General features: G+C 34.4%; 1 protein-coding gene across 1 annotated transcript in view; it reads right to left on the bottom strand.

Annotated features, from left to right (window-relative positions):
• Window positions 1–24,535, bottom strand: part of Atr (ATR serine/threonine kinase) — a 108,930-nt gene that overhangs the window by 22,902 nt on the left and 61,493 nt on the right. Inside the window, exons 28-36 of the mRNA XM_048794505.1 lie at window positions 24,018–24,196; window positions 21,399–21,563; window positions 19,927–20,018; window positions 16,887–16,978; window positions 16,370–16,547; window positions 13,781–13,960; window positions 13,183–13,342; window positions 10,013–10,192; window positions 4,256–4,398 (exon numbers count right to left, since the gene is read on the bottom strand). Coding sequence (XP_048650462.1) covers window positions 4,256–4,398; window positions 10,013–10,192; window positions 13,183–13,342; window positions 13,781–13,960; window positions 16,370–16,547; window positions 16,887–16,978; window positions 19,927–20,018; window positions 21,399–21,563; window positions 24,018–24,196 — 1,369 coding nt within the window. The remainder of the gene's footprint in view (window positions 1–4,255; window positions 4,399–10,012; window positions 10,193–13,182; window positions 13,343–13,780; window positions 13,961–16,369; window positions 16,548–16,886; window positions 16,979–19,926; window positions 20,019–21,398; window positions 21,564–24,017; window positions 24,197–24,535) is intronic.

The raw sequence follows: 24,535 nt of genomic DNA, 5'->3' as shown, positions 1-24,535 counted from the left end.
TATTTGTCCTTCTGTGAATGGTTTATTTCATTTAGCACATTTATGTCCTGAAGGTTCACCCATGTTGTACCATGTGTCAGAATTTCCTCCTTTTTAAATACTATTCCATTGTATGGACACACCACATTTTGCTTATCCGTCTGTCTTTTCATGGGATGTTAAGTTTCTTCCATCTTTTAGCTTCTCTGAATAATGCGGCTACGAACATGGTGTACAAATTTTTTTGAGAACTGGGCAGGGACAGTTTTATGACACAGAAGTATATGTGCTTTTGTGTTGCCATATGAGAATGAGGGGATTTTCCTCTCTTGATATCTTACTACCAATTAAGAAAGCTGGCAGTTTTGTTTTTTTTTAAAGGTACACACTAGAGTTTTTTTGGGGGGAAGCAGGAGTTTGTGGTACCAGGATTGAACCCAATGGTGATTAACTACTAAGCCAAACCCATCCCTTTGTAATTTTTATTCTGAGACTGGGTTTCACTAAGTTGCTTAGGACCTCACCAAGTTGCTGGAGCTGGCCTCAAACTTGTGATCTCTCTGCCTCAGCCTCCTGAGTCGCTGGGATTACAGGTGTAATCCACCAAGCCTGGCCATTGTGATGTTTTTTATAAAACATTTTTATTTATTTATATTGACAAACATCTCAATGAAAGCCATTGTAGCTGGGTGTGGTGGCACATACCTATTAATCCCAGCATCTCGGGAGGCGAAGGCAGGAGGATCATGAGTTCAAAGCCAGCCTCAGCAATTTAGCAAATCCCTGAACAGTTTAGTGAGACTCTGTCTCAAAATAAAATATAAAAGGGCTGGGGATGTGGCTCAGTGGTTAAGTCCCCCTGAGTTCAATCACTGATACCAAAAAAAAAACAAAAGAGCCATTGTAACAAATTTGCATTTCTGATGTTGAATGATATCAGCATTTTTGTATATACCTCTGTTGGCCATTTTATGTGTTCTTTTAAGCAATGTCTATTCAGATCCTATGCCCATTTTAAAATTCAGTTGTTTTCTTAATACTGAGGGTTATGAGTTCCTTACATAGTTTGGCTATTAACTCTTTTTTAGATGTATGGTCTGCAATTATTTCCACCCATTCCACAGTTTGCCTCTTCACTCTGTTGATTATTTCATCGGTTGTGCAGAAGATTTTTAGTTTGATGTAATTCCATTTGTCTATATTTGCTTTTGTTGCCTGTGCAAGAAAAGGGTCATAACCCAAAATTAACTGCCTAGACCAGCTTCATGGAGCTTTTCCCCTGCTTTTTCTTTTCATAATTTTACAGTTTTATGTCTTACATTTAAGTCTTTAATCCATTTTGAGGTGATTTTTTTATGGTGTGAGATAAGGGTCCAAGTTCATTCTTCTATATGTAGATACTAGGTATCCAGCTGTCCCAACATTTATGGCATCTTTGTAGAAAAATCAACTGACAATAAATGTGTGGATTTATTTCTGGGCTCTTTATTCTATTCCATTGTTATGTATGACTATTTTTATTACAGTACTATGTAGTATTAATTACTGTAATTTTATAGTATATTTTGAAGTTGTTTGATGCCTCCATCTTTGTTCTTCTTGCTCAAAACTGTCCTGGCTATTTGGGATTTTCTGTGTTCTTTAGTTCCACATGAATTTTAGGATTTTTTTTCTATCTCCACAGAAAAGGCCACTGGAATTTTGATAGACTGCAAATCACTTTGGTAGTATGGACATTTTAGCAACATTTAACAATGTATGAACACAGGATATTCTGTGATTTATTTGGGTCATCTTCAATTTCTTTCATCAATATTGTATAGCTTTCAGTGTATGTCTTTTTATTCCTAAGTATTTTACTTTTTTGGTAGGTATTGTAATGGTTTCTTTTTCAGATAGTATATAAAAATACTAGTGATTTTTGTATACTGATTTTATATTCTACAATTTAACTAAATTCATTTATTCATTCAAACTAACAGCTTTTTGTTGGGCCCTTTAGAATTTTCAATGCATACAATAATGTTCTCTAAACAGGGACAATTTAACTTTTCATTTCCAATGTAAGTTTCTTTTATTTCTTTTTCTTGCCTAATTACTCTACATCCTTGTCTTGTTCTTCATCTTAGAGGAAAATCTTTGAACTTTTTTTTTTTTTTAAATAGTGATTGAACCCAGGGATGTTCTGCCATTAAGTTACATCCCCAGACCTTTTGATTTTTAATTTTGAGAAAAGGTCTTGCTAAGTTGCTCCGACTGTCCTGGAACATGAAATTCTCCTGTCTCATCCTCTGGAGTTACTGGGATTGTTAGCATGCACCACCACACATGGCAGCTTTAAACGTTTCACCATTTAGTTTGAACTTTGCTGTGGGTTTGTCATAGGTGGTCTTTTTATATGGGGGCACCTTCCTTCTATCCCTAATCATTTGAGAGATTTTATCATGAAAGGAAATTGAAATGTGTCAAACGCTTTTTCTGTCTCTGTTCAGAAGATCATATGCTTTTTGTCCTTCATTCTATTAATGTGATATATCATATATGCAGATCTACTTTTGTTGATCTAACCTTGCACTCTTGGCATAAATTGTACTTATCATGGTGAATCTGAATCTTTTTAATGTGCTGTCAAATTTGGTTTGCTATTACACCTTCGTTATGACATCTACCAGACCTCTGCAGTCTTGACTAAGTCTCGCTATCCTAATATATATATACATATATTTTTCTTTTCTTTTACAACATTTTAACTGACACACAGAGAAACACTTTTTAGGGGGAGGTGGGGGTACCACGGATTAAACCCAAGGGTGCTTTACCACTGAGCTACATTCCAAGTCCTTTTATTTTTTACATTATATCTTTTTTCTAAGCTGCTAATGGTCTTTCTAAGTTGCTGTGGCTGGCTTTGAAATTGTAATCCTCTGCCTCAGCCTTCTGAGTTGCTGGGTTTATAAGCATGTGCCATCATGCCTGGCTGTGAAGAGAGTACTTTTGAAATCATAAGTTTTAAACTCAAGATTGCCCAAAACCCATGATTTCTGGACTTCTACTTCTGTTATCTTGGCTAATATCAGAAAAATATTTGTTATTTGTATGACTGATTTTGGTATCTACTCACATATTCTATTATGTACAATTATTTAAATGTTTTATATACTTTTATGGTTTCTCTACCTAAATAAACTGAAGCTCCTTAAGGGCAAACACTGATACTTAGCAAATAAGTTAATAAGGTGTTAATAATTTATTTTTAATAATGTATGAATAATGATTAATTAATAAAATTAGGCTTTGGATTTTATATATGTGCAAGGAGCCATAGATGAAATATTCCCCAAGGGCATGCCCATAATGACTGACTTCTTCCAGCCATACTCCAACTGTGATCACTCAGTAATCCATTAAAATTATTAATCTTCCAGATGGATTAATCCACTGATTAGGTCACAGCTCTCATAATCTAATCAATTCATCTCTGAACACTATTGCATTATCTATCCTCCCCTTCCCTCTTCTCTGCTTTACTTTTCTGGTACTGGGAATTGAATCCAGGGGAGCTCTGGCACTGAACAAAGCCTTTAAAAAAAAATTTTTTTTTTTTGAGATGGGGTTTTGCTAAATTGCCAAGGCTGGCCTGGAACTTGTGATCCCTCCTTAGTCACTGATATTACAGGTGTATACCACCAAGCCTGGCTGAAATTAAAAAAAAAAAAAAAAAAAAAACGTATGCATGTATCAATTTTTCCACTAAGAAAGTTTTTAAAAGTATAAGGAGCTGGGCACAGCTCCCTGCAGCTTGGGAGGCAGAGGCAGGAAGATAACAAGTTCAAAACCAGCTTTAGCAAGTTAGCAAGGCCCTAAGCAACTCAGCAAGACCTCTGTCTCAAAATAAAAAAATATAGGGGCTGGGGTTGTGGCTCAGTGGTAGAGCACTTGCCTAGCATGTGTGAGGCACTGGGTTAGATCCTCGGCATCACATAAAAATAGAAATAAATAAAATAAAGGTATTGTGTCCATCTACAACTAAAAAAAAAAAATTTTAATAAAAAATGGGTGAGGGACTGGCTTAATGATTAAGCACCCAGGGGTTCAATTCCTAGTACCAAAAAAAAGAAAAAGTAATAATAATAAAAAAGTATAAGGAAAAAATTTAAATCTCACCAAAGGTTATAGACTGAATCAATGGTAAAGCAGAAAACATTCTGAATATGCTAAGATATGTGTTAATAATTATTCTGACATATATAGGCAAATATGCAGTTCTTACACTTACCTTCCAAAATGAAGGACAATATACCGGATAAGATCACCTTGCTTCTCCATTTTGTTGTCTGTTACCATGGGCATCAATTTGTCATAATACTTGGCAAGGTAGAAATGTCCATCCTCCCACTCTGGGAGGAACAAGGTGACATCCTATAAGAGAGAACAAAAGATACCTAAGAAAACGTCACACTGCTGGGAAGTAAGTGTGAATAGGTTTAAGGATTCTAGTCACACTTGGTATGAGGCCCACACCTACATGAAATTGTTACCTGTAACTTCAGCTAACTATATAATATTCCATTATAAATTATGCTAATTTATCCATTCTATAAATGACCTTAGGGTTACTTTCACTAAAAAACCTAGGAAAAAATGACATTATAAACATTCTTTTACATGTCCCATAAGGACATGCTGGGTTTTATTATATTCTGGATATGAACCCCTTATCATTTATAAATGTTATAAATATCTTCTAACCTATGGCTTGCCTCTAATTTAAAATGGTGTTTTCTTAAGCCAGACACAGAAAGACAAATATTGCATGTTTTCTCTTATGAGAGGAAACAAAAATAAAAATTACTTGGAAGTAAGAGAGAGATTATTAGGGAAAGGGAAGAAAATTGTGGAGAGCAGAAGACAGAAGGGAGGGGAAGAAAGGGAAGTAACAGATGGTGGATATAAACAAGGCATGAAATATCACTGAGAATGGTGGAACTCGCCTGTAATTCTAGCAACTTAGAGACTGAGGCAAGAGCATCGCAATTTTAAGGCCAGACTCAGTCACCTAGCAAGACCCTGTTTCAAAATTGAAAAAAGTAAACTAGGACTGGGGTAGCAATGGTCAAGTGCCCCTGGGTACAATCCCTGCTAAGTACCCCAAAAAAGGACAATGTTTATATGTATGGAAATGTCACAGTGAAACCTACTAATCTGTACCATAAATACGTGTTAATAACGTAATTAATACTAAATTAAATGAAAGTACCACTAACTAAATTAAAAAATTGAAAAAATAAAACGGTATTTTTCTGATGAACAGAAATTATTGTTTAATTTATTGTTATGGTTTTGGTCTATTTAGAGGTCTCTAGGCCTGGTAGCTCAGTGGTAGAGTCCCTGCCTAGCATACACAAGGCCCAGCATTTGAAGTTAGTTTTTGTTTATGATATAAAGGAATTGTTTGACTTTTTTTTTCCCCCTGTAAGATATCCAAATGATATAACTCCGATTTACTGAAGACTATCCTTTACCATCCTACAATACAATCTGGAAGCTGTCTGTGCTCTCTCTTCTGTTCTACTGGGTTTTATGTGTCTAACATCATATGAATATACTACCATTTTAATTACTCTACCTTCAATAAGTCTTGATATGTATGCAGGTTATTCTCAGTTTGACAATAATCTACAGTTATACTTGCCACCCTTGAGCCTTTTCCACCCTGCTCAGGGCCCAACAAGATTGACATTGATGACTTACATCAATGGGCCTGTGTGGCCTCAAGCATCCTGTGAGGTTCAGACAATGGGAAGTTGGAACAGGAGGATGGTGAGGTTAAGGTTTCTATACCCTATGGTTTACTCCCAGTTGGGCTCCAGGTGACAGTGGCTATTTCTTTCCCTAAAGTCAAGTTCTGATAAATCTTTTGATGGACATATAACTATTTCTCTTGGGTAAAATACCTAATAATGGATTGGCTAGGTCATGTGGCAGGTTTATATTATCTTTTCATATTCCCACCAGCAATGATGAGAGGTCCAGTTATTGGAATAATAAGTACTGCTAGACTTTTCAACTTTAGCCATTCTGATGTGGTGAACTGGTTATCTCATTGTGGCTTTAATTTGCATCTTCCTGATTAAATCTGTTTTTATGTACATTTTAGTTATTTGTATATACTGTTTAGAAAGTGTTTATTCAAGACTTGGTAGATCATTAAATTTAGTTGTTTGTCTTATTAAATTTCAGGTTCTTTATAATTTAGATATAAGTCCTCTGTCCTTACAGGAAATACATTATTTCCTTCCAATCTACGGTTTATGTTTTCATTTTCTAGATTATGCCTTTTGTAGTAGGTTTTAACTTTGATGGCAATCCAATTTATTAGTTTTTCTTTTAAGGCTAATTTTTTTGTGATCAAAGAAACATTTGTCTAACCTAAGGTTTTAAATATTTCATTCTATTTTCTTAATCTAGACATTTATAATTTTAGTTTTTCAGTTTAGGAATATAAACTGCTTTGAAATAACTTAAAGTAGAACGATTATGTTTTTCTCACATAAGATTTCCAGCTGTTCAAACACAAGATACTTGCAAATGGTACGTTTTAAATTATTTTCTTGCTGACAAAAAAAAAAAAACAACTGAATTTTTTATATACCATTATATCAAGCAAACTTCTTAAACTCACTTGATATTTCTAATAATTTATCAATAATCTTTTCAACTAAGTAATATCATTTCAAATTAAAAAATGTTTAATTTTTTCCCTGATTCTTTATTTCCTTTTCTTCACTATTACACTGGCCATACTCTCAAGTGTTTAACAGAATTGGAAATAGTAGGCATCTTATATTATTCTTCATCTTAAAATGAAGGCTAGCAACATTTTACTGTAGAGTAAGAAGTTGTACACTTTCTGGAAATACCTTCCACCTTAATAAATGATGTTCTATTCCTAATTTGCTAAGAATTTTAAATTATGAATAAATAATAAAATATCAAATATATTCTGCATCTACTGAAATGATTATGACTTATCTCCTTAATTTTGTTAATATGGTAAATTACACTGATTGACTTTCATCTGATCACCTACTCTGTAATCCTACAATAAACTTAACAAAATACTTTGTTTAGGACTGTTGAATCTATTTCTCTGAGTATAATTTTCTTTCCATGGAATGTTTTTGTTTGGTTCTGGTATCAAGACTATTCTGAATTCCTAAAACTACCTGGTAAATGTTTCATTTTTCCCTATTCTCTATGAAAAAGTTTTGCGGAAAAAAAAAATCTATTATTTCTTTTAAAATATCTGGGACAATTCAAAAGTGAAGACAATTAATTCTGTAGTTACATTTGTGGTAAGTTGTTTAATTTACTTTAGCAGTTAGAGAACTATTGAGATTTTCTATTTCTCCTATGTCAATTTGGTAAGTTCTATTTTGTCCCCCCTAAGAATTTATCATTTAGAAATTTTCAAATGTGTTAGTGATGTCCCCATTCTTTTATAATTTTAGTAAGCTCTGTAAGAGTAATAGTGATGGTCTTTATTAATTCCAGAAATCAGTTATTAGTGGTTCTCTTTTTTGTTTGTTTAAAATATTTTTTAGTTGTTGATAGATCTTAATTTTTTTATTTATACGTGGTGCTGGGGGCTGGGGATGTGGCTCAAGCGGTAGCGCGCTCGCCTGGCATGTGTGCGGCCCAGGTTCGATCCTCAGCACCACATACAAACAAAGATGTTGTGTCTGCTGAAGACCTTAAAAGAGCGTACTACAGGGATACTGCTACATCGATGTTCATAGCAGCACAATTCACAATTGCTAGACTGTGGAACCAACCCAGATGCCCTTCAATAGATGAATGGATAAAAAAAAAATGTGGCATTTATACACCATGGAGTATTACGCAGCACTAAAAAATGACAAAATCATGGAATTTGCAGAGAAATGGATGACACTAGAGCAGATTATGCTTAGTGAAGCTAGCCAATCCCTAAAAAACAAATACCAAATGTCTTCTTTGATATAATGAGAGCAACTAAGAACAGAGCAGGGAGGAAGAGCAGGAAGAAAAGATTAACATTAAACAGATACATGAGGTGGGAGGGAAAGGGAGAGAAAAGGGAAATTGCATGGTAATGGAGGGAGACCCTCATTGTTATACAAAATTACATATAAGAGGTTGTGAGGGGAATGGGAAAATAAACAAGGAGAGAAATGAATTACAGTAGATGGGGTAGAGAGAGGAGATGGGAGGGGAGGGGAGGGGGATAGTAGAGGATAGGAAAGGTAGCAGAATACAACAGTTACTAATAGGGCATTATGTAAAAATGTGGATGTGTAATCGATGTGATTCTGCAATCTGCATTTGGGGTAAAATTGGGAGTTCATAACCAACTTGAATCTAATGTATGAAATATGATATGTCAAGAGCTTTGTAATGTTTTGAACAACCAATAAAAAAAAAAGAAAAATAAATATTGAAATTCTCGCTCTCTTAAAAAAAAAAAAGGATTAAAAAACAAACGAACAAAAAAAAAAACGTGGTGCTGGAAATCGAACCCAGTGCCTCACACATACCAGACAAGGGCGCTACCACTGAGCCCAACCCTAGCCCCCTCTTGTTTGTTTTTTGCTTTTGCTCTGCTGGGAATCCAACTGGGGGCCTCATGCATTGACAAGTGCTCCACTGCTGAGCCACATCCCAGCCCTGTTTTTATTTATTTTCACATTTATTTACTTTTTCTATCCTCTAATTCTCTCCCCTCTACTTCTAAAACTTTAATCTCATGCAATTTATTACATACACTAAGGTTCTGAGGTTTGTATTTAATTTGTATCTTTTTTCAGTCTCTTTTTCCTGTCTATGATTGATTTTTAAGTTTCTATTCCCATGTCTCTAATATTTACTTTTGCAATATCAAATTTGCTGTCAACTTCATTTTAATTCCCTGGGATAAATACCTAGGAATTGCTAGGTCACTTAATAGGTATGTATTGATTTTTTACATTCCCATAGCAATGATACATTTTTATATAAAGAATTCCATTTGGGTAATTAAAAAAGAATAACTTCTCTATTGAGATATAACATACAAACTATACAATTCAAAAGTCAAAAATCATGCTTTTTTTTTCTTTCTTCTTTTGTTTTGTTTTGTTTTATTTTGGTGCTGGGGATTGAACCCTGGGTCTTCCAAAATCTTTCCACCTAAGTTTATAAAGTATGCCTTCACTTTATTTTTCCTTTCTTTTGTTTTCTTTGTAATTCCCCCCCTTTTAGTCCTTTTCTAATTTCTCTGACCTAAATACTTAGTTCATTATTTTTGAGCCTTTACCTTCTTTTAATACATGCAAGTAAATTTTTAAATTCCTTTTAAGCATGCTTATAGAAGTATCTTACAGGTTTTGATGTCACAATTCTATTATCATTTAATTCAAAGTATTTTAAAATTTCCATTGCAATTTTTTAATTGAACACTGGGTTGTAAAAATTAATAACTAGTAAGGAAGTTATACATTGGTTTTTCAAAATTTTCAGGCTAGGATGCAGTTAACTTTGGGAAGGTGGGTGAAGATATGATGAGTGGGGTCAAAAGAAGGGGTTGTGGAGTGTTGCCAGGCCTACTTCTTGACCTGGTAGATGGTTTCATGAGTGTATTTACTTTGTGAAAATTTCTAAACTAGGTGGTTTCATGAATATATTTATTTTGTGATAATTTCACATACCAACGATATATATACTCATTAAAAAGTCAATTTCTGGGCTGGGGATGTGGCTCAAGTGGTAGCCCGCTCGCCTGGCATGCGTGCGGCCTGGGTTCGATCCTCAGCACCACATACAAAGATGCTGTGTCCGCCGAGAACTAAAAAATAAATATTAAAAAAAATAATTCTCTTTCTCTCTCTCTCTCCTTAAAAAAAAAAAAAAAAAAAAGTCAATTTCCTATTTTTTACACGTGTATGTGGATCTGAAAAATCATTTTATCCAGTTTAAAAACTGTTTCTAAATGAAATTACATTAAACATATACTTGCCTTATATTTTTTCATAATTGCATTGCTTTCAAAGTTAGCAGTTTCTTCCATGAAACGACCCACTAGTAGTGTAGCTCGACCATGAATTAACATGTTCTTACTCTCAGTTGGGGTTTTATTTTCAGGAAAACATAATTCAACACCCTTTTGAAGAACAATAAGTGCCTGGTGAACATCGCCCTAAAATAAAAGACAATAACAAACCTTTAAATTTAAGAATATATTACTATTTTTTGCCTTTAAGGTTCATTAAATATACTGAGACATAAATCCATTTGTAATTTTATATGTATTGCTCATTTCCCTCTTATTAAAGAAAAATTCTAAAAAAGGGAACACTGATTCATTTCATGCAGAATTCATATTCATTCATTTTATAATTAAAGTGGAGGGAAATGAAAATATATGTAGATGATTTAGAATAATGATCATAAATAAACTGAAATCACTAGATTAAAAAAGTTGGTAGATGTAGCAGGACACTGGGGAGTATTCCTGTAATCCCAGCAGCTAAGGAAGCTGAGGGAGGAGAATCCTAAATTCAATCCTAAATTCAATTTATGAATTATTCATTTCTAGAATTTTCTATTTAATATTTTCAGTCAATAATAAGCTTCAGCAACTTAGCAAGGCCTCGAGCAACTTAGTGAGACTATGTCTCAAAATAAAAAATAAATACATAAATAAAAGAGGGCTGCAGATATGGCTTCATGGTTAAGCATCCCTGGGTTTAATCCCTGGTAGAGGAGGGGAGTTCTTAGATGTATGTGCAAGGCCCTGGGTTTAATCCCCAGTACTGGAGGAAAAAAAATCATACTCAAGTGAAGAAACAGACTACATATATATGTAAAATAATCAAACATTATATTAAGTACTATAACATAGGACTACACATGAGTATTAGAGAAGACAGGGGAATTCCCTAAATCTAACTGAAGATATATGAAAATAAAGGACAGAAGTAATCAGGAAAGGTTATCAATGTGGGGGAGGAGGAGATCTGAATTAGATTTTAAATAATCTGTTAAAATTTTCCTGGCAGAGGATTTAGTGAAGGACATCCTAAGAAGAAACAATGATTTTAATTGGGAGAAAAACAAGATACAGATAGTCCCTGACTTATGGTTTTCACTTAAATTTTTCTGATCATACAACAGTGTAAATGTCACACATGTTCAGTAGAAACCATACTTTGAACTTGAATCTGTTCTCAATCTGGAGATATGATACTATGATGTTGGGCAGTGGTGATGAGCCACATCTTCCAATAAGCACATGATCATGAAGATAAAATAACTGATACTCTATAGTATACAGCAGCCCCCCTTATCTGTAGGCAATATGTTCTAAAATTCCCAGTGCATGCCTGAAGCTGAGGATAGTACAAAAACCTATATATATATATTGTGTCTTTTCCTATTCACACACAGCTGTGATAAAAGCTTAATTTATAAATAAGATATAATAAGAGAATAATAATAACTGATAATAATGGAGAAAAATTACAATAGATAGTGCTAAAAGTTATTTAAATACATAAATAAGTATTAATAAGAGACTAACAATAAAGGAGAATAACTATAATATACTGAAGTACAGTTATTTAAAACTTATGAATTATTCATTTCTAGAATTTTCTATTTAATATTTTCAGTCAAAGGTTGGGTATGGGTAATTAAAACCTCAGGTAAATAAAACCATGGAAAACAAAGCAAAGAATAAGAGGGTGACTACTGTAATATTGTGCTGCCAAACTATTATATCAGGTAGGTTAGGTATAAATGCACTTATTTTCAACTTATGATAGGATACAGCCCAATAAACCCATAAGTTGAGAGGCAGCTGTAGGCTGATTTTAACTGAAGCATAAAGCATTTGTGAGAGAGTGACAAACATAGCTTAAAAGGTTGGGTGATACTTGATTGGAAAGGGCGTTGTGTACTTGTTAGATTTAATCCTAAAGGTATGAAGCATATTTTGAAGAGTTTAATCTTTTTGAAGAAGCAATAAATTTCAATGTGTACTTTAGAAAGACCACAGACAGCGGTAATATACATGGAGGAACTGTGAGATCCTAAAAAAGGTTGTTAATGTTATGAAAGGCTGGAAATAATAAGGGCATGGATCAAAGCAGTGAAAACAAATAAGAAGGAGAGTACTCAAATATTCCTAAGGTTGAAGAACAAAGAATTACTCTTCAACTGGATGTGAAAAGTGAGGGTGAGGGCTAGAGCTGCAGCTCAGTGGCAGAGCGTTTGTCCTGCATGTGTGAAGAACTGGGTTTGATCCCCAGCACCATATAAAAATAAACAAAAAAAATAAAGGCATGCTGTCCATCTGCAACTACAAAAAAAAAAAAATTTAAAAAAAGATGAAGGTGAGACTTGTTTTATATGAGAGGATGGTGTCTTGTTCAGAAAAATAGGAAACACGGGAAGAGAAATGTAAGTATTAAGAGAATGAATTGCATTTTGAACGATAATGAGTTTAAGCAATATACAGACTAGCACAAGCTTATAAAATGATCAGATATCAATGAACCAGGATGAACTGTTACTTCTCTCACCAATGCAAGAAACATGTCGTCCCCATTCATTTTTCAGCTACCACAAAGTTGGTACAATGTTAAATGGTATCAACTACATTTGCCAGGTATTAATTTCAGAAAACGCTATCAATTCTAGACTAGTGACAAGCATAAAAACTCCTTTCCTATTGCTACTGCTTTAACCTAGGGATCTTTAGGGACATGAGTTCTGATACTAGGCCCTTTCTGACATGCTAGAATGGAAGTGAATTTTGATAGTAATATGGGGAGGGCCATATAGAACAGTGTTAGTTCACTTAACACATATTTATTGATTGTCTATTAACATAACCTGTGTACATTCAGAAGATAAAAATAAAGTAAGAACTCGTTATTCTCCCCAGGAAAATTGTAGGACAGATGAAAACAGAAAGAACTGACGTTCAGGCTTGAAATGGGAAGATCTGAAGACTGTTGGATAGAAGAAAATGTCATTCCCAGACTCTTGTAAACAAATAATGATAAGAAATGACAGAAAAAGGTGGTTCTAATTTGGATTAGGAATCTTCCACAGTTGAGCTTTTGTAGGAAGTACATAATTCCCAACAGAACATATATCTGATGACATAACCTTGGCCATTACCTTGGACCACAGCCACTTTGCCCTTTCCACACACAGTTCGGCGAGTCGAGATTCCCCTGCATTAAGGAGGGCATTGTAGGCAGTCTGGTGGTGGCCGGCCTTTCTAGCTACTCTAGCGCTCTGTAGCCAACACTCTCCAACCATTTCATTGTAATCTGGTCTAAAGGAATATGATAAAACATGGGACAAAGAACATTTGTAAGTGTATTCAATAACTTAATTAAAGTATCTCTTCCCAACACAGAACCTTCTCAGTATACTATTTCAAAGGGATCAATGATAAATTTGTTTAGGGAAAAACCCTGATTGTAATTTTCTTACAGTGTTCTGTTATTCTCTCTTATGAAGACTTTATTCTTGGCTTACATTGGAAACTTTCCAAGATATTTCCTAACAGTAATTAAAAGATAAGTAGCATATAAAATTGATTCTTAAGTTCTAAGTTTGTTTCAAATACACAGTGTAGTCTTAAGCACTGAAAAGACTAACCTAGAATTCAGAAAATAAAAATATTCCCAAATAATATCCAAAAATAATACTAAATTAAAGATAACTAAAAAGGAAACAAACAAACAAACAAACAAACAATGTGAATGACCTTTTGTTGAGGCTTAATAAAGCCCTCCGGAGGGCCAGGATGGGCTCCTTGGCTCTGTAGGAATTCTGGGTCATTTCTAGTCGAGCTACCCAGTTTAGGGAATCTTCTTGAGAACTGTCACCTAAAGACTGTTGAAAAAGTGGTTTGATGCTATGCTCCAACTCACACAACATGTGCAACCTGAAGACAGAAATAGTTAAAATGTTGTCATATTCAGTCTTACAAATCTCGTATGTAAAGCATATATGAATGTATGTACCATATCGAGGATAGAACCCAGGGGCACTGGAGACCAGCATCTCATTAAATTGGTGAGAATGACCTCAAACTTGTGATCTTCCTGAGTTGCTGAGATTACAGGCTAGTACCATTGTACCTGGCCTAAAGCATGCACTTTATTTATTTATTTATTTTTAAAATAACTTTATTTATTTATTTTTATGTGATGCTGAGGATGGAACCCAGGGCCTTGCATATGCAAGGTGAACGCTCTACTGCTGAGCCATAATCCTAGCCCCTACAGCACATACTTTAAATCAGTCATGAAGAAATTAAAATGTGCAGTTTTCTTTAGTACAACTTTAAATATATTCTCCAGGGGCTGGGTAGTGGCTCGGCGGTAGAGCGCTCGCCTAGCACGTGTGAGACCCTGGGTTCAATCCTCAGCACCACATAAAAATAAATAAACAAAATAAATATATTGTGCCATGTATAACTAAACAAACACTTTAAAAATAAATAAATAAATTCTTCATATATAAATAGTATCATTTCTATTTTTCATTACAAATTGAGTATAAACACTAATTTATATTACTTAAAATATTTAAGTGCTTCGTTGTGAATCCCAAATTATTATGAATTAAAGGGTATATAAAACTAAATTCAAATGTATGAAATCAGACTTTACCATCTATATGGAAAGAAAACATGAATCTATTATAAATCAACATGAAACATTTGCATACCGCCAGTGCTAATGAAAGAGGGCATGGCACAGTAGAGGTCAGTAAAAAAAAAATGTGTAATGAATGTATTTTTTTTTTTTTTTTGCTAAGAGGGATGAAAACCATGATACATTCACAATAGCTTTCTCCCCTTACATAAAATCTATGACTCAGTGTTCAAGATATAAGGATACTGTTGAGTAGCTATAGAATGAAATTAAACTCAGTGGTCCAATTCAATATCTGGTTCCATTATGATGTTACCAGAGGGAGACTGATAAAAAATAGACCAATTTCTAACTTCAAAAAATAACAACAGGGCTGGAGCTATGGTTCAGCGGTAGAGCGCTCACCTACCATGTGTGAGGCCCTGGGTTTGATCCTCAGCACCACATAAAAATAAATAATATAAAGGTATTGTGTCCAACTACAACTAAAAAATAAATATTAAAATAAAAAGATTTAAAAACACCAAAAAAATACAACACTTCATTATCTTTTAGATTTATTCATTATCTTTTAGATTACAGTTTAATTATAACACTTATTTTTTCATTTTTCTTCATTTAATAGACCTAAAATGTTTCCCATCATTTTCTTCCTCAGTTCTAAAACATTCTTTCCTAGAAATGTAATGCCTAATGTGTGTTTTTTCAGGGGGAAGCATCAAATACATTTCTAAATGAGAAAGGGAACCAATGAGTACCAAGTGGCAGGAATAACAGATGTCTCAATTAACTGGGTTACTTATATAGGAAATAAATTAAGATATTACAGAAAGATAAATATGTTTTTGCTTTTTGTTTTTTGGTAACAGGGATTGAACCCCAGGGTGCTTAGCCACTGAAACACATCCCCAGCCCTTTTTATTTTTATTTTTTTGGAGACAGGGTCTTTCTAAGCTGCTTAGGGCCTTGCTAAGTTACTGAGGCTGGCCCTGAAATTGTGATCCTCCTGTTTCAACCACCTAAATTGCTGGGATTGCAGGTATGCAGCACCCACACCTAGCTGTTTTTGTTTTATCAGCCCCATAACTGCCTTTTCAATTAAAAAGGATGTATGTTAGAATATTTAAAAAAAAAAAAAAACTATAGGTGAAAGTTTAAAAAGCTACCTTATGTAGCTTACCAATATACCAAACATATTATCAGAGTAACTTACTCATAAGAAATTTTCCATAATCCCAGCAGCTCGGAAGGCTGAGGCAGGAGGATCAAGAGTTCAGAGCCAGCCTCAGCAAAAGCAAGGCACTACGCAACTCAATGAGACAAATAAAATATAAAATAGGGCTGGGGACGCAGCTCAGTGGTTGAATACCCCTGAGTCCAATCCCTGGTTTTCAAAAAAAAAAAAAAAAAAAAGCAATCCTATCAAGTGACATTTACAGACTAGGAATCTAAAAATGGGAACCCTAAGACAAGAATGGTGGTGCACACCTAATAATCCCAGACACACGGGAGGCTGACGCTGGAGGATTGCAGCCTAGAAAACTCTGTGAGACACTGTTGCAAAATAAAATAAAAGGTTGGAGATATAGCTTGATGATAGAGTGCTTCCCTAACACATGTGCAGTCCTGGGTTTGATCCCTGGTACTGTGGGCCTTCCCTCTCCCCCCCAAAAGACCCAAATACCCCAAAATACCTCACAATATATTCATATCCTCGTTGGTAAGAGCCTCTTTCAAAACTTGCAGCTGAAAGAGGCACAATTTGTTCTGCTCTCACTAGTTTCAATGTGTCATAAAAAGCTGTGACATCTCTTTTTTTGGCTGACAATAGTAGCTGTCCCAGTCTGACACTCCATGTTGTAGATTTCCCGTCTGAAACAAATGAAGAATCAAGAAATGCTATTATAGATGGGTCTAAGAGCCAGTTTTTATTTCATTTGATGAAATAATCAGCAGAAATACTGAACAAATAATTTCATTCTATTTTGAACAGCTAAGCAGGTAATCATAAGACAGGCTCAGGGGTTAATTATAAATGTTGCTAAACTATTGAAGCTTGAATATTTATGGCCAATTAAAAGTGATTATACTTTTTAATTCAATTTAATACAAAAATATAGGGCTGGAGGTGTGTGGGTCAGGAACATTTGGAGAGCTGCATAGGATACTCATTACCAAGGGTCTAAGAAAGTTAGTTACAAGTAATTTTACCTGCTGCTAAATAGTTTTCCACCAAATCCCACTGTGATAATTTCCAAGCTGCTTCCACTCTGTATGTATTTAATTCATCTGTCCATTCAGACCTATTAAAAGAAATTCATATCAACTGAATTTTATTTTTTCAATGTTTTAGATATTCCATTTATTATATTTACTTATTGCTCTATTTGATGCATTTGTTTTGTATTTTGTACTTACTTACAAAATAATTATCTTTATGTAGAAACAACCCTCCAAAATTGTTATTTTTCCATTCTTTAAAAACATTTACCTTTCATTAAACTACATCTGATAGAAAATCCTTGACAAATAAAACTGTGTCATATATTAGAACAGAGTTAATCCCTGGATAATAACACAGCTCATTGTAAAACTATCTGTATGCTTAATCTGAACAAAAAGCATGAATCAAATACAACCAATTGAATGTACATGAATTCAGAGATAAATCTGGGTCTCTTAGAATTTTTAATCCAATTTAATACAAAAAATATATACCAAGGGGAGAAGAAAGTTACAAGTGATGTGTGAAAGGCCTAACAAAGCATACAAAATTAGTTGCCAACAACATATAGCTAGTGTTAAACTATTTTTAGTTACTTTAAAATTTGGGTTTGCAAAATCATTGAGATACATATATACACACATATATATTTAGTATATATACTATTATATAATTTATATTATATAGTTCAGTAATATGTAATATATAAAGTATGTTATTTATATATTTATTTATTTTTAAGAGTTGGGGTCTCATGTTGTCCAGACTGATCGTAAACTAGGAACAAGTGATCTTCTTTCCTCAGCCTTCAAAGTAGCTGAGTCTACAGGTATGTGCCGCCACAGCTAGCTGTTAGACTTTTTTCTGCAGGATTCTACTTAGGTAACACTAGGATAAACAATACTATTTTGAATTATAACCCCATAGAAGCAGCTAGACTTTCCTCAATGTTTCTTCTCTATGAATCACACCATTTGAATATCTGCTATACACTAGATCCTGTGCTAAGCCATTTTCCTATTTAATTATCTAATAACACTGCATATAGCATATATATGTCCACATTTTATAAAAATGTTAAGACTCAAGAAAAGCTGGAACATTATTCTTAAAAGTCTTCTTTGCTCTTTCTGTAGTAAAACCAGAACGTAACAAATAGCCTAAACATTTTTTTTAAGAGAGAGAGAGAGAGAGAGAGAGCGCTACCGCTTGAGCCACATCCCCAGCCCAACATTTTTTATTTTTTAAAAAAAATCTAAAAATAGCTACCTAAAGTATTGAGCATGCTCTAATTTGTAAACATGAACACCACCAAAAACAATTTAGAACAAGGGTAAAATAAATACAACGGAAATGTAATTTTCCAAAGCCCAATTTTGAATGGCTTACTATTAGACACCAAAACATCAAACTTTCAGAATAAAAATCTGAGTAGTATTAGGAGTATTTGCTATTGAGACAGGAGGTGTCATATTAAACCTTATTCTGAAAGTACCAAATGGCAATGAGGATTATGCTGTTAAAATTTTTCCACACTGGGCTGGGGTTTTGGCTCAGTGGTAGAGCGCTCGCCTAGTATGCACGAGGCACTGGGTTCGATCCTCAGCACCACATAAATGTAAAATAAAGATACTGTGTCCACCTAAAACTAAAAAATTAATATTTTTTTCAAAAATTTATCTACACAGACAAGTATCTTAAAAAGAATTATATGTACATCAAGCACAGTTGATAGTTTTGAAGAAATATTTATTTAAATGAGAAACAGAAATTCTCCCCAAGGAAAACATGTTCCCTCAAAGACCATTTGCTTTACTATAACATAATTATCACTTTATTGGTCTATGCTTTTTTACAACCCCAAATTGGGGATGTGTCTCAGACCTAAAAAGAAGACATGGGGAGTCTAATCATGCAGTGTGTCATAAAGAAGCACCCAACTTAGCCAGGTGTGGTGGTGCACACCTATAATCTCTGCAGCTTGGGAGGCTGAGGCAAGAGGATCTGAAGTTCAAAACCAGCCTCAGCAACTTAGCAAGTGCTTAAGCAACTTAGTGAGACCCTGTCTCAAAACAAACAAACATGGGCTGGGGATGTGGCTCAAGCGGTAGCGCGCTCGCCTGGCATGCATGCAGCCCGGGTTCGATCCTCAGCACCACATACAAAACAAAGATGTTGTGTCTGCCGAAAACAAAAAAATAAATATTAAAATTCTCTCTCTCTCAAAAAACAAACAAACAAACAAATAAAATGGACTGGCATGTGGCTCAGTGATGAAATACCTCTTGGTTATTGAACCTGGTACCAAAAAAAAAAAAAAAGCACCCCAATCTGAGCCATGACTTTCCCAAATACTCCTAAAATCACTTCATTCATAAGATCAATAAAACCTATCTATAACATATAGCCACTTTTCCCGTACTTCTGAAAAGTTTGCCTCATTACTTCATGAATTCCACAACTGTGATACCATCTGACCAACAGTTAGCCTCTCTGCTCTTGCCATTGTAGGGTGGTAGTTTTTATGAATCACAGTCTTAGAACATAAAAAAATCTATATTTAAAAGAGACTTCCTACAAATTGGTCTAACTAAAAACCCTGGCCTATGTGTTCTTTGATGAACTGAGATCCCATTTACCATTGACCAGATCTCACTGCCCAACAGTTAGCTGGGGACTGGTTAGTAAATTAAGAAATAAGGTTTTCAGCTATCAAGAACAAAGCTGAGGGATGGGGATGTGGCTAAGCGGTAGCGCGCTCGCCTGGCATGCGTGCGGCCCGGGTTCGATCCTCAGCACCACATACAAAGATGTGTCCTCCGAAAACTAAAAAAAAAAAAAAATATTAAAAAAAAATTCTCTAAAAAAAAAAAAAGGTAGAAAAAAATTTCTGTGCAAATTTCTAACACCATAAAAACATATATAAAAACACTTCATTATTCAATACACATTAAGCTGCCCCATTTGAAAATTAAATCCCCACTCAGAGAGAATAACAAAAGAAAACCATTCTTTAGAAAATATTACCTGTTAGCATGCACTCCATTCACCTGAGTGATTACAGTAGAAAGCTGACCAAGACCTAACATGGACTTCACTACACCATGATAATGAATGATCTAGAAATGTAAAAATAAAAGATGGTAATTATTACTTCAAATATTATTTTGGAGACCAAGAATAATTTAAATGATATCATTAAAATACTATTTATCTCACTATGTCATGTTTTTTAGTTCAACCATGTCCTATCTGGCAGGACCTACTATCAAAGTCCTTACATATTTGAAGTAACAGAAGGGCTGGGGATATAGCTCAGCTGGTAGAGTGGTTGCCTTGCATGCACAAGGCCCTGGGTTCAATCCCCAGCACCACAAAATAAATAAATAAAAACAAAATAAAATAAAGTAACAGAAGAAGATGTAGAGAACAATAAAAATAAATCTAATATTGGATTTATTATATTTTTCCACATTTGTTCTAATATTTTAGTTCAGGTCAAACATAGAAGTAATGAGTGTAAGAGTATCCAATATCTTAATTTTTTGTTTAAAGATATGTCATAATTCTTTAATGAAAATTAAAACTCTATAGTTATGATATTATTAGGGGCTGGAGTTGTGGCTCAGCAGTAGAGTGCTTGCCTAGCATGTGCAAGGTGCTGGGTTCAATCTTCAGCACCACATAACAATAAATAAATAAAATAAAAGTATTATGTCTAACTACAACTAAAAAAATTTTTTTAAAGTTATAATGTTATTAATATAGATTTTTGGACTTTCATAACTACAATGTTAAGCTGAATTACATATAGTTTTAAAAATTAAAAACAAAATTGTGAAAAATAAAAGCCTCATACATTGAACTTCTGTGCAAATAAATGCTATATATGCCAAAAAGCAAAACTCTAAGATGAGACTCTAAGGCAACATTATAAATTAATAATTCTAACAGTCTTTACTGCCCCAGTAAATAACCTACCCCTCTTTAGCTCAGTTATTCTAATGGACTCTTTCAGAGATTTGAAGGTGGGTTGTTAAGTGTGTGTTGGGGGAGGGGGGAGGGGAGGGATGAGAAATAAGAGGGAGTGGGGGAGGCAAAGAGGAGGGGGAGAGAGTTAGAGTGTGTGTTTGTGTGTGTAATAGGAAAATGTTTCTCAGGTTGTAGAAAATCACTATTATGAGCATGGCTCATACTTTTAATAAAAAATGAAAATGATATAAATTTTAGTTATTAAATGCATATTTTATATAAATATAGTCCACAATAAATCTCATCCATTTGGGTATTCTCAGGTCATAGAAAGGATTGGAAGGGATTTTTTAAATCATTTAGCATAAGTCAAGTCTCCAATTTTATCTGTCAGGAAACTCAAGCTCAGAGGGTAAAATATTTTCCAGACACACAATGACACTGGAAGAGACAATACTGAAACTTAAGGTTCTCAAAGTTCCTAATCAGGGCACTTTTCATTATCTGCCTTTCAATTATTACCTTACCTGGTCTGGTTCTAGCTGAATAGCCCTGTCATAACAAGCAGTGGCATCCCTCAGCAAGCCAATGCTTTCATGTTCAAGGATCTGTTCTTTTAGAGATGGTTCTGCCTTTCGAATTGCGCTTACTCCAGCCACTCCATCTGGTTCATGCATAGCAGCATACAGTTTCTTTGTTCAACAAAAAGTAATCAAACAAGGAAAAAAACAACAACTACAAAACCACCCATACAATATGTAAATAACATAAGAGAAATTTTCCCTCAAAGTAACAGTATTTGAAGGCAGATTCACAGTAAAATTACAAACTTTTCCAAGCATTCTGTTACCTCTTATTTCACTTAAATACAAATCTGCATTAGTATCTATTATTGATCATGAGGGATGCAAGGAACTTCAAGATTCTGAAACTCTCTTGAAACCAACTGATAACAGATTCTGTTGAGTACATTTCAAATTTTTTAAGAATTTAAATAAGCATTTTAATATATTGGTATTGAGATATCAACAAAAAATCCAAGACATTAAAATATGGGCTCAAAGGTGAATCAGTTTAAAGATGAAAATTTGGGAAGCAATTAACACAAAGACATTCTTTGAAGACAATGAAAGATCTAAGAAATGCACAGAGATAGAGATGAAAAGAAGCTGGAGGATGGAGAGTACAGGTTCTATCTTTAGACAAAGGAAGCATTAGCAAATTAAACTGACAGAGGAGAGATTAGGGAAACTGGAAGAAATTTAAGGAATAAAATAATCCCAGAAGCCATGAGGGAAAAGCAAATGTCTTCATGAAAAGGAACAATCAAATGATACTGTGGGTTCAAGAAAATGGGAAACATCTGTTAAATTTAGTAACATGGAAGCCATTGATTTTCTTACCAAGAGTAGCATCAAGTAAAAAGAAAAAATGGGCAAAGAGTGAATGGTGGGCTGTGGCTGTAGCTCAGTGCGCAGAGTGCTTGCCTAGCATGCACAGGGCACTGAGTTCAATCCTCAGCACCACATAAAAATAAACACAGAAAATAAAGGCATTCTGTGCATCTACAACTACCAAAAAAAAATTAAAAAAAAAAAAAAAAGAGTGAATGGAAAGCAAAGACAGTATTAGCAAGTCAGATAATTCTGTCTAAAACTGACTTGTGAAGACAAATAGAAATGGTACTTTCCTGAAGGAGGACTTAAGATCAAGGGCATTATTAAAAAAAATAATAATAATAAGATATGAGATCCCAGAACATGCCTATGTACTCTACTCTGGCTCAGGAAGATAAATTGATACAAAGAAGGAAGGTGTATTTGAAATAGTGAAACTCTTGAACTCAAGAACACAGGAGGGCTGAATTTTGACAGGAAGGGATCCTCCCTTAGGAATAACATAAGGGAAGAAAAAAAAAATATGGTGCAGATGCCATGCAGACATCTGGCAGACATCTGGCTTCTATTTTCCTATTGAAGGACGAAGAAAGATCAGTTGAGATGGAAGTAGAATCAGGGAAATGAAGAAAATATATAATGTTCTGGAAAGTGGGAAAGTAGGCTTATTAGAGAAAAACAGAAGTATTGCAGGCAGTATTAAAGACTCCTACACTGTGTTAAAGATGTTTGAGATTCTAAGCTTAAAGGAAAATCAGTTATAAAAGACATTGGGCAATTTTTCTTCAGGAATGTTCAGCAATTGCCATGCAGATGCAAGAAAGGCAGACGGGTGAGTTTATAAAGGGTTGGAGTGCTGTAGAATACAAAACAATGGGAGTAAAGGAAACTGAATATCCTTTTAAGGTAAAGACTTTAACAATGAGCCACACAAAATTAGACAAGGTGGAACACAAAAGACAGGAAAGGGCTAATATTTATCCTAAAAGTATAAGCTACTAATTTTCTAGTTATTTTACCACATGTTGTTTTTTGACCTGAAAAAGCCCAATCTTGATCTCATATTTAATTCCATGTAGTCTCACTGGCCTTTACTTTCTTTTTTTCCCCACAGAGTCATCTATCATCTAAACCATTATTTCACCAGCATTCTCATGCCTGATGCTGACATAACCAGTATATTCCCCACTCACCCCCCACCCCACATTCAAGTCCACACTTCTCACAGTGAGAACAGAGCCCTATTGAACTTTTCCTCTGCAACTTGCCACAGGCGTTTAACTAAAATGCCACTGTGACTAGAAAACTTCTGTAGTTCACACCCTCTAAGAAGCTTGGACAACTTAAAAGATATTAGTAATATTTCTGAGCTATTCAAAACTTATCACTTTACTCTTGAGTATATGCAATGTTCTTTACCAACTCCATGGAGATACCTCTGCTATCCATCACTCATTATTTAAGTTATCATCTCCAAAAAGCCCGACTTCTGGCTTATCCAACCCCTCCTCCCACCTCAGTCCTCACAGAACATGAAATAAGTGTCCTTCCTCAGGGCAAATCTGTATCACTGTACTTAAGATATTATACCAAATTGATGTTCATATGGCCCCACTCATCTGTAAGCTTCTAAAGTACTATAAATATCTACTGCCAGCATAGCAAATAAAACAATAAAATGAACAATACAATCATAATAGACTGGCTATATTAATTTCCATTACAAAATTTACTATATTAATTTCAAACCTGTAAAAATCCAAGATGCTCTTGAATATTTTGTTTCTTTTCTGTAATAAATGATTCAAAGTGCATTACGGCTCTTGTGTATGCTTTGGAGCGAAAGGAAGCTACTGCCAGAGTATCCTGAGGTATGAGGTCTAGAAAACGTGTTACACTCTGATAATCCTCAAAATCCACAGTCGATACTAGATTATTGAAAAAAAAAATTGAGGAATGACTTATAAGATAAAAATCTAAAAGTATCAGTTTAAGTACTTATTTCCCTAAATAATCTAAATATACTAAGGTATCATATTGAAGATATAACTAAAAATAAATGATTGTTCACAGGGTCATATTCCAACTTTACTATTAGTACTTACTTTATATTGGACAGTGATTCAGTGATTTAACTTATTTAGTCTCTGTTTCTTATCTACAAAAGGGAAATATTAAGAGGCTGGAGGGATAGTTTAGTGGTAGAGTGCTAGCCTTGCATGCACAAGGCCCTCGTTATGATTCCTACCACACCCCCCCCCCCCCCC

The sequence above is a fragment of the Marmota marmota genome, unplaced genomic scaffold (assembly GCF_001458135.2).
Source record: "Marmota marmota marmota unplaced genomic scaffold, marMar, whole genome shotgun sequence".
In the NCBI taxonomy this organism is placed as follows: Eukaryota; Metazoa; Chordata; class Mammalia; order Rodentia; family Sciuridae; genus Marmota; species Marmota marmota.
The sequence above is the reverse complement of the archived record's forward strand: the minus strand, read 5'-3'. Positions and strand labels throughout refer to the sequence as shown.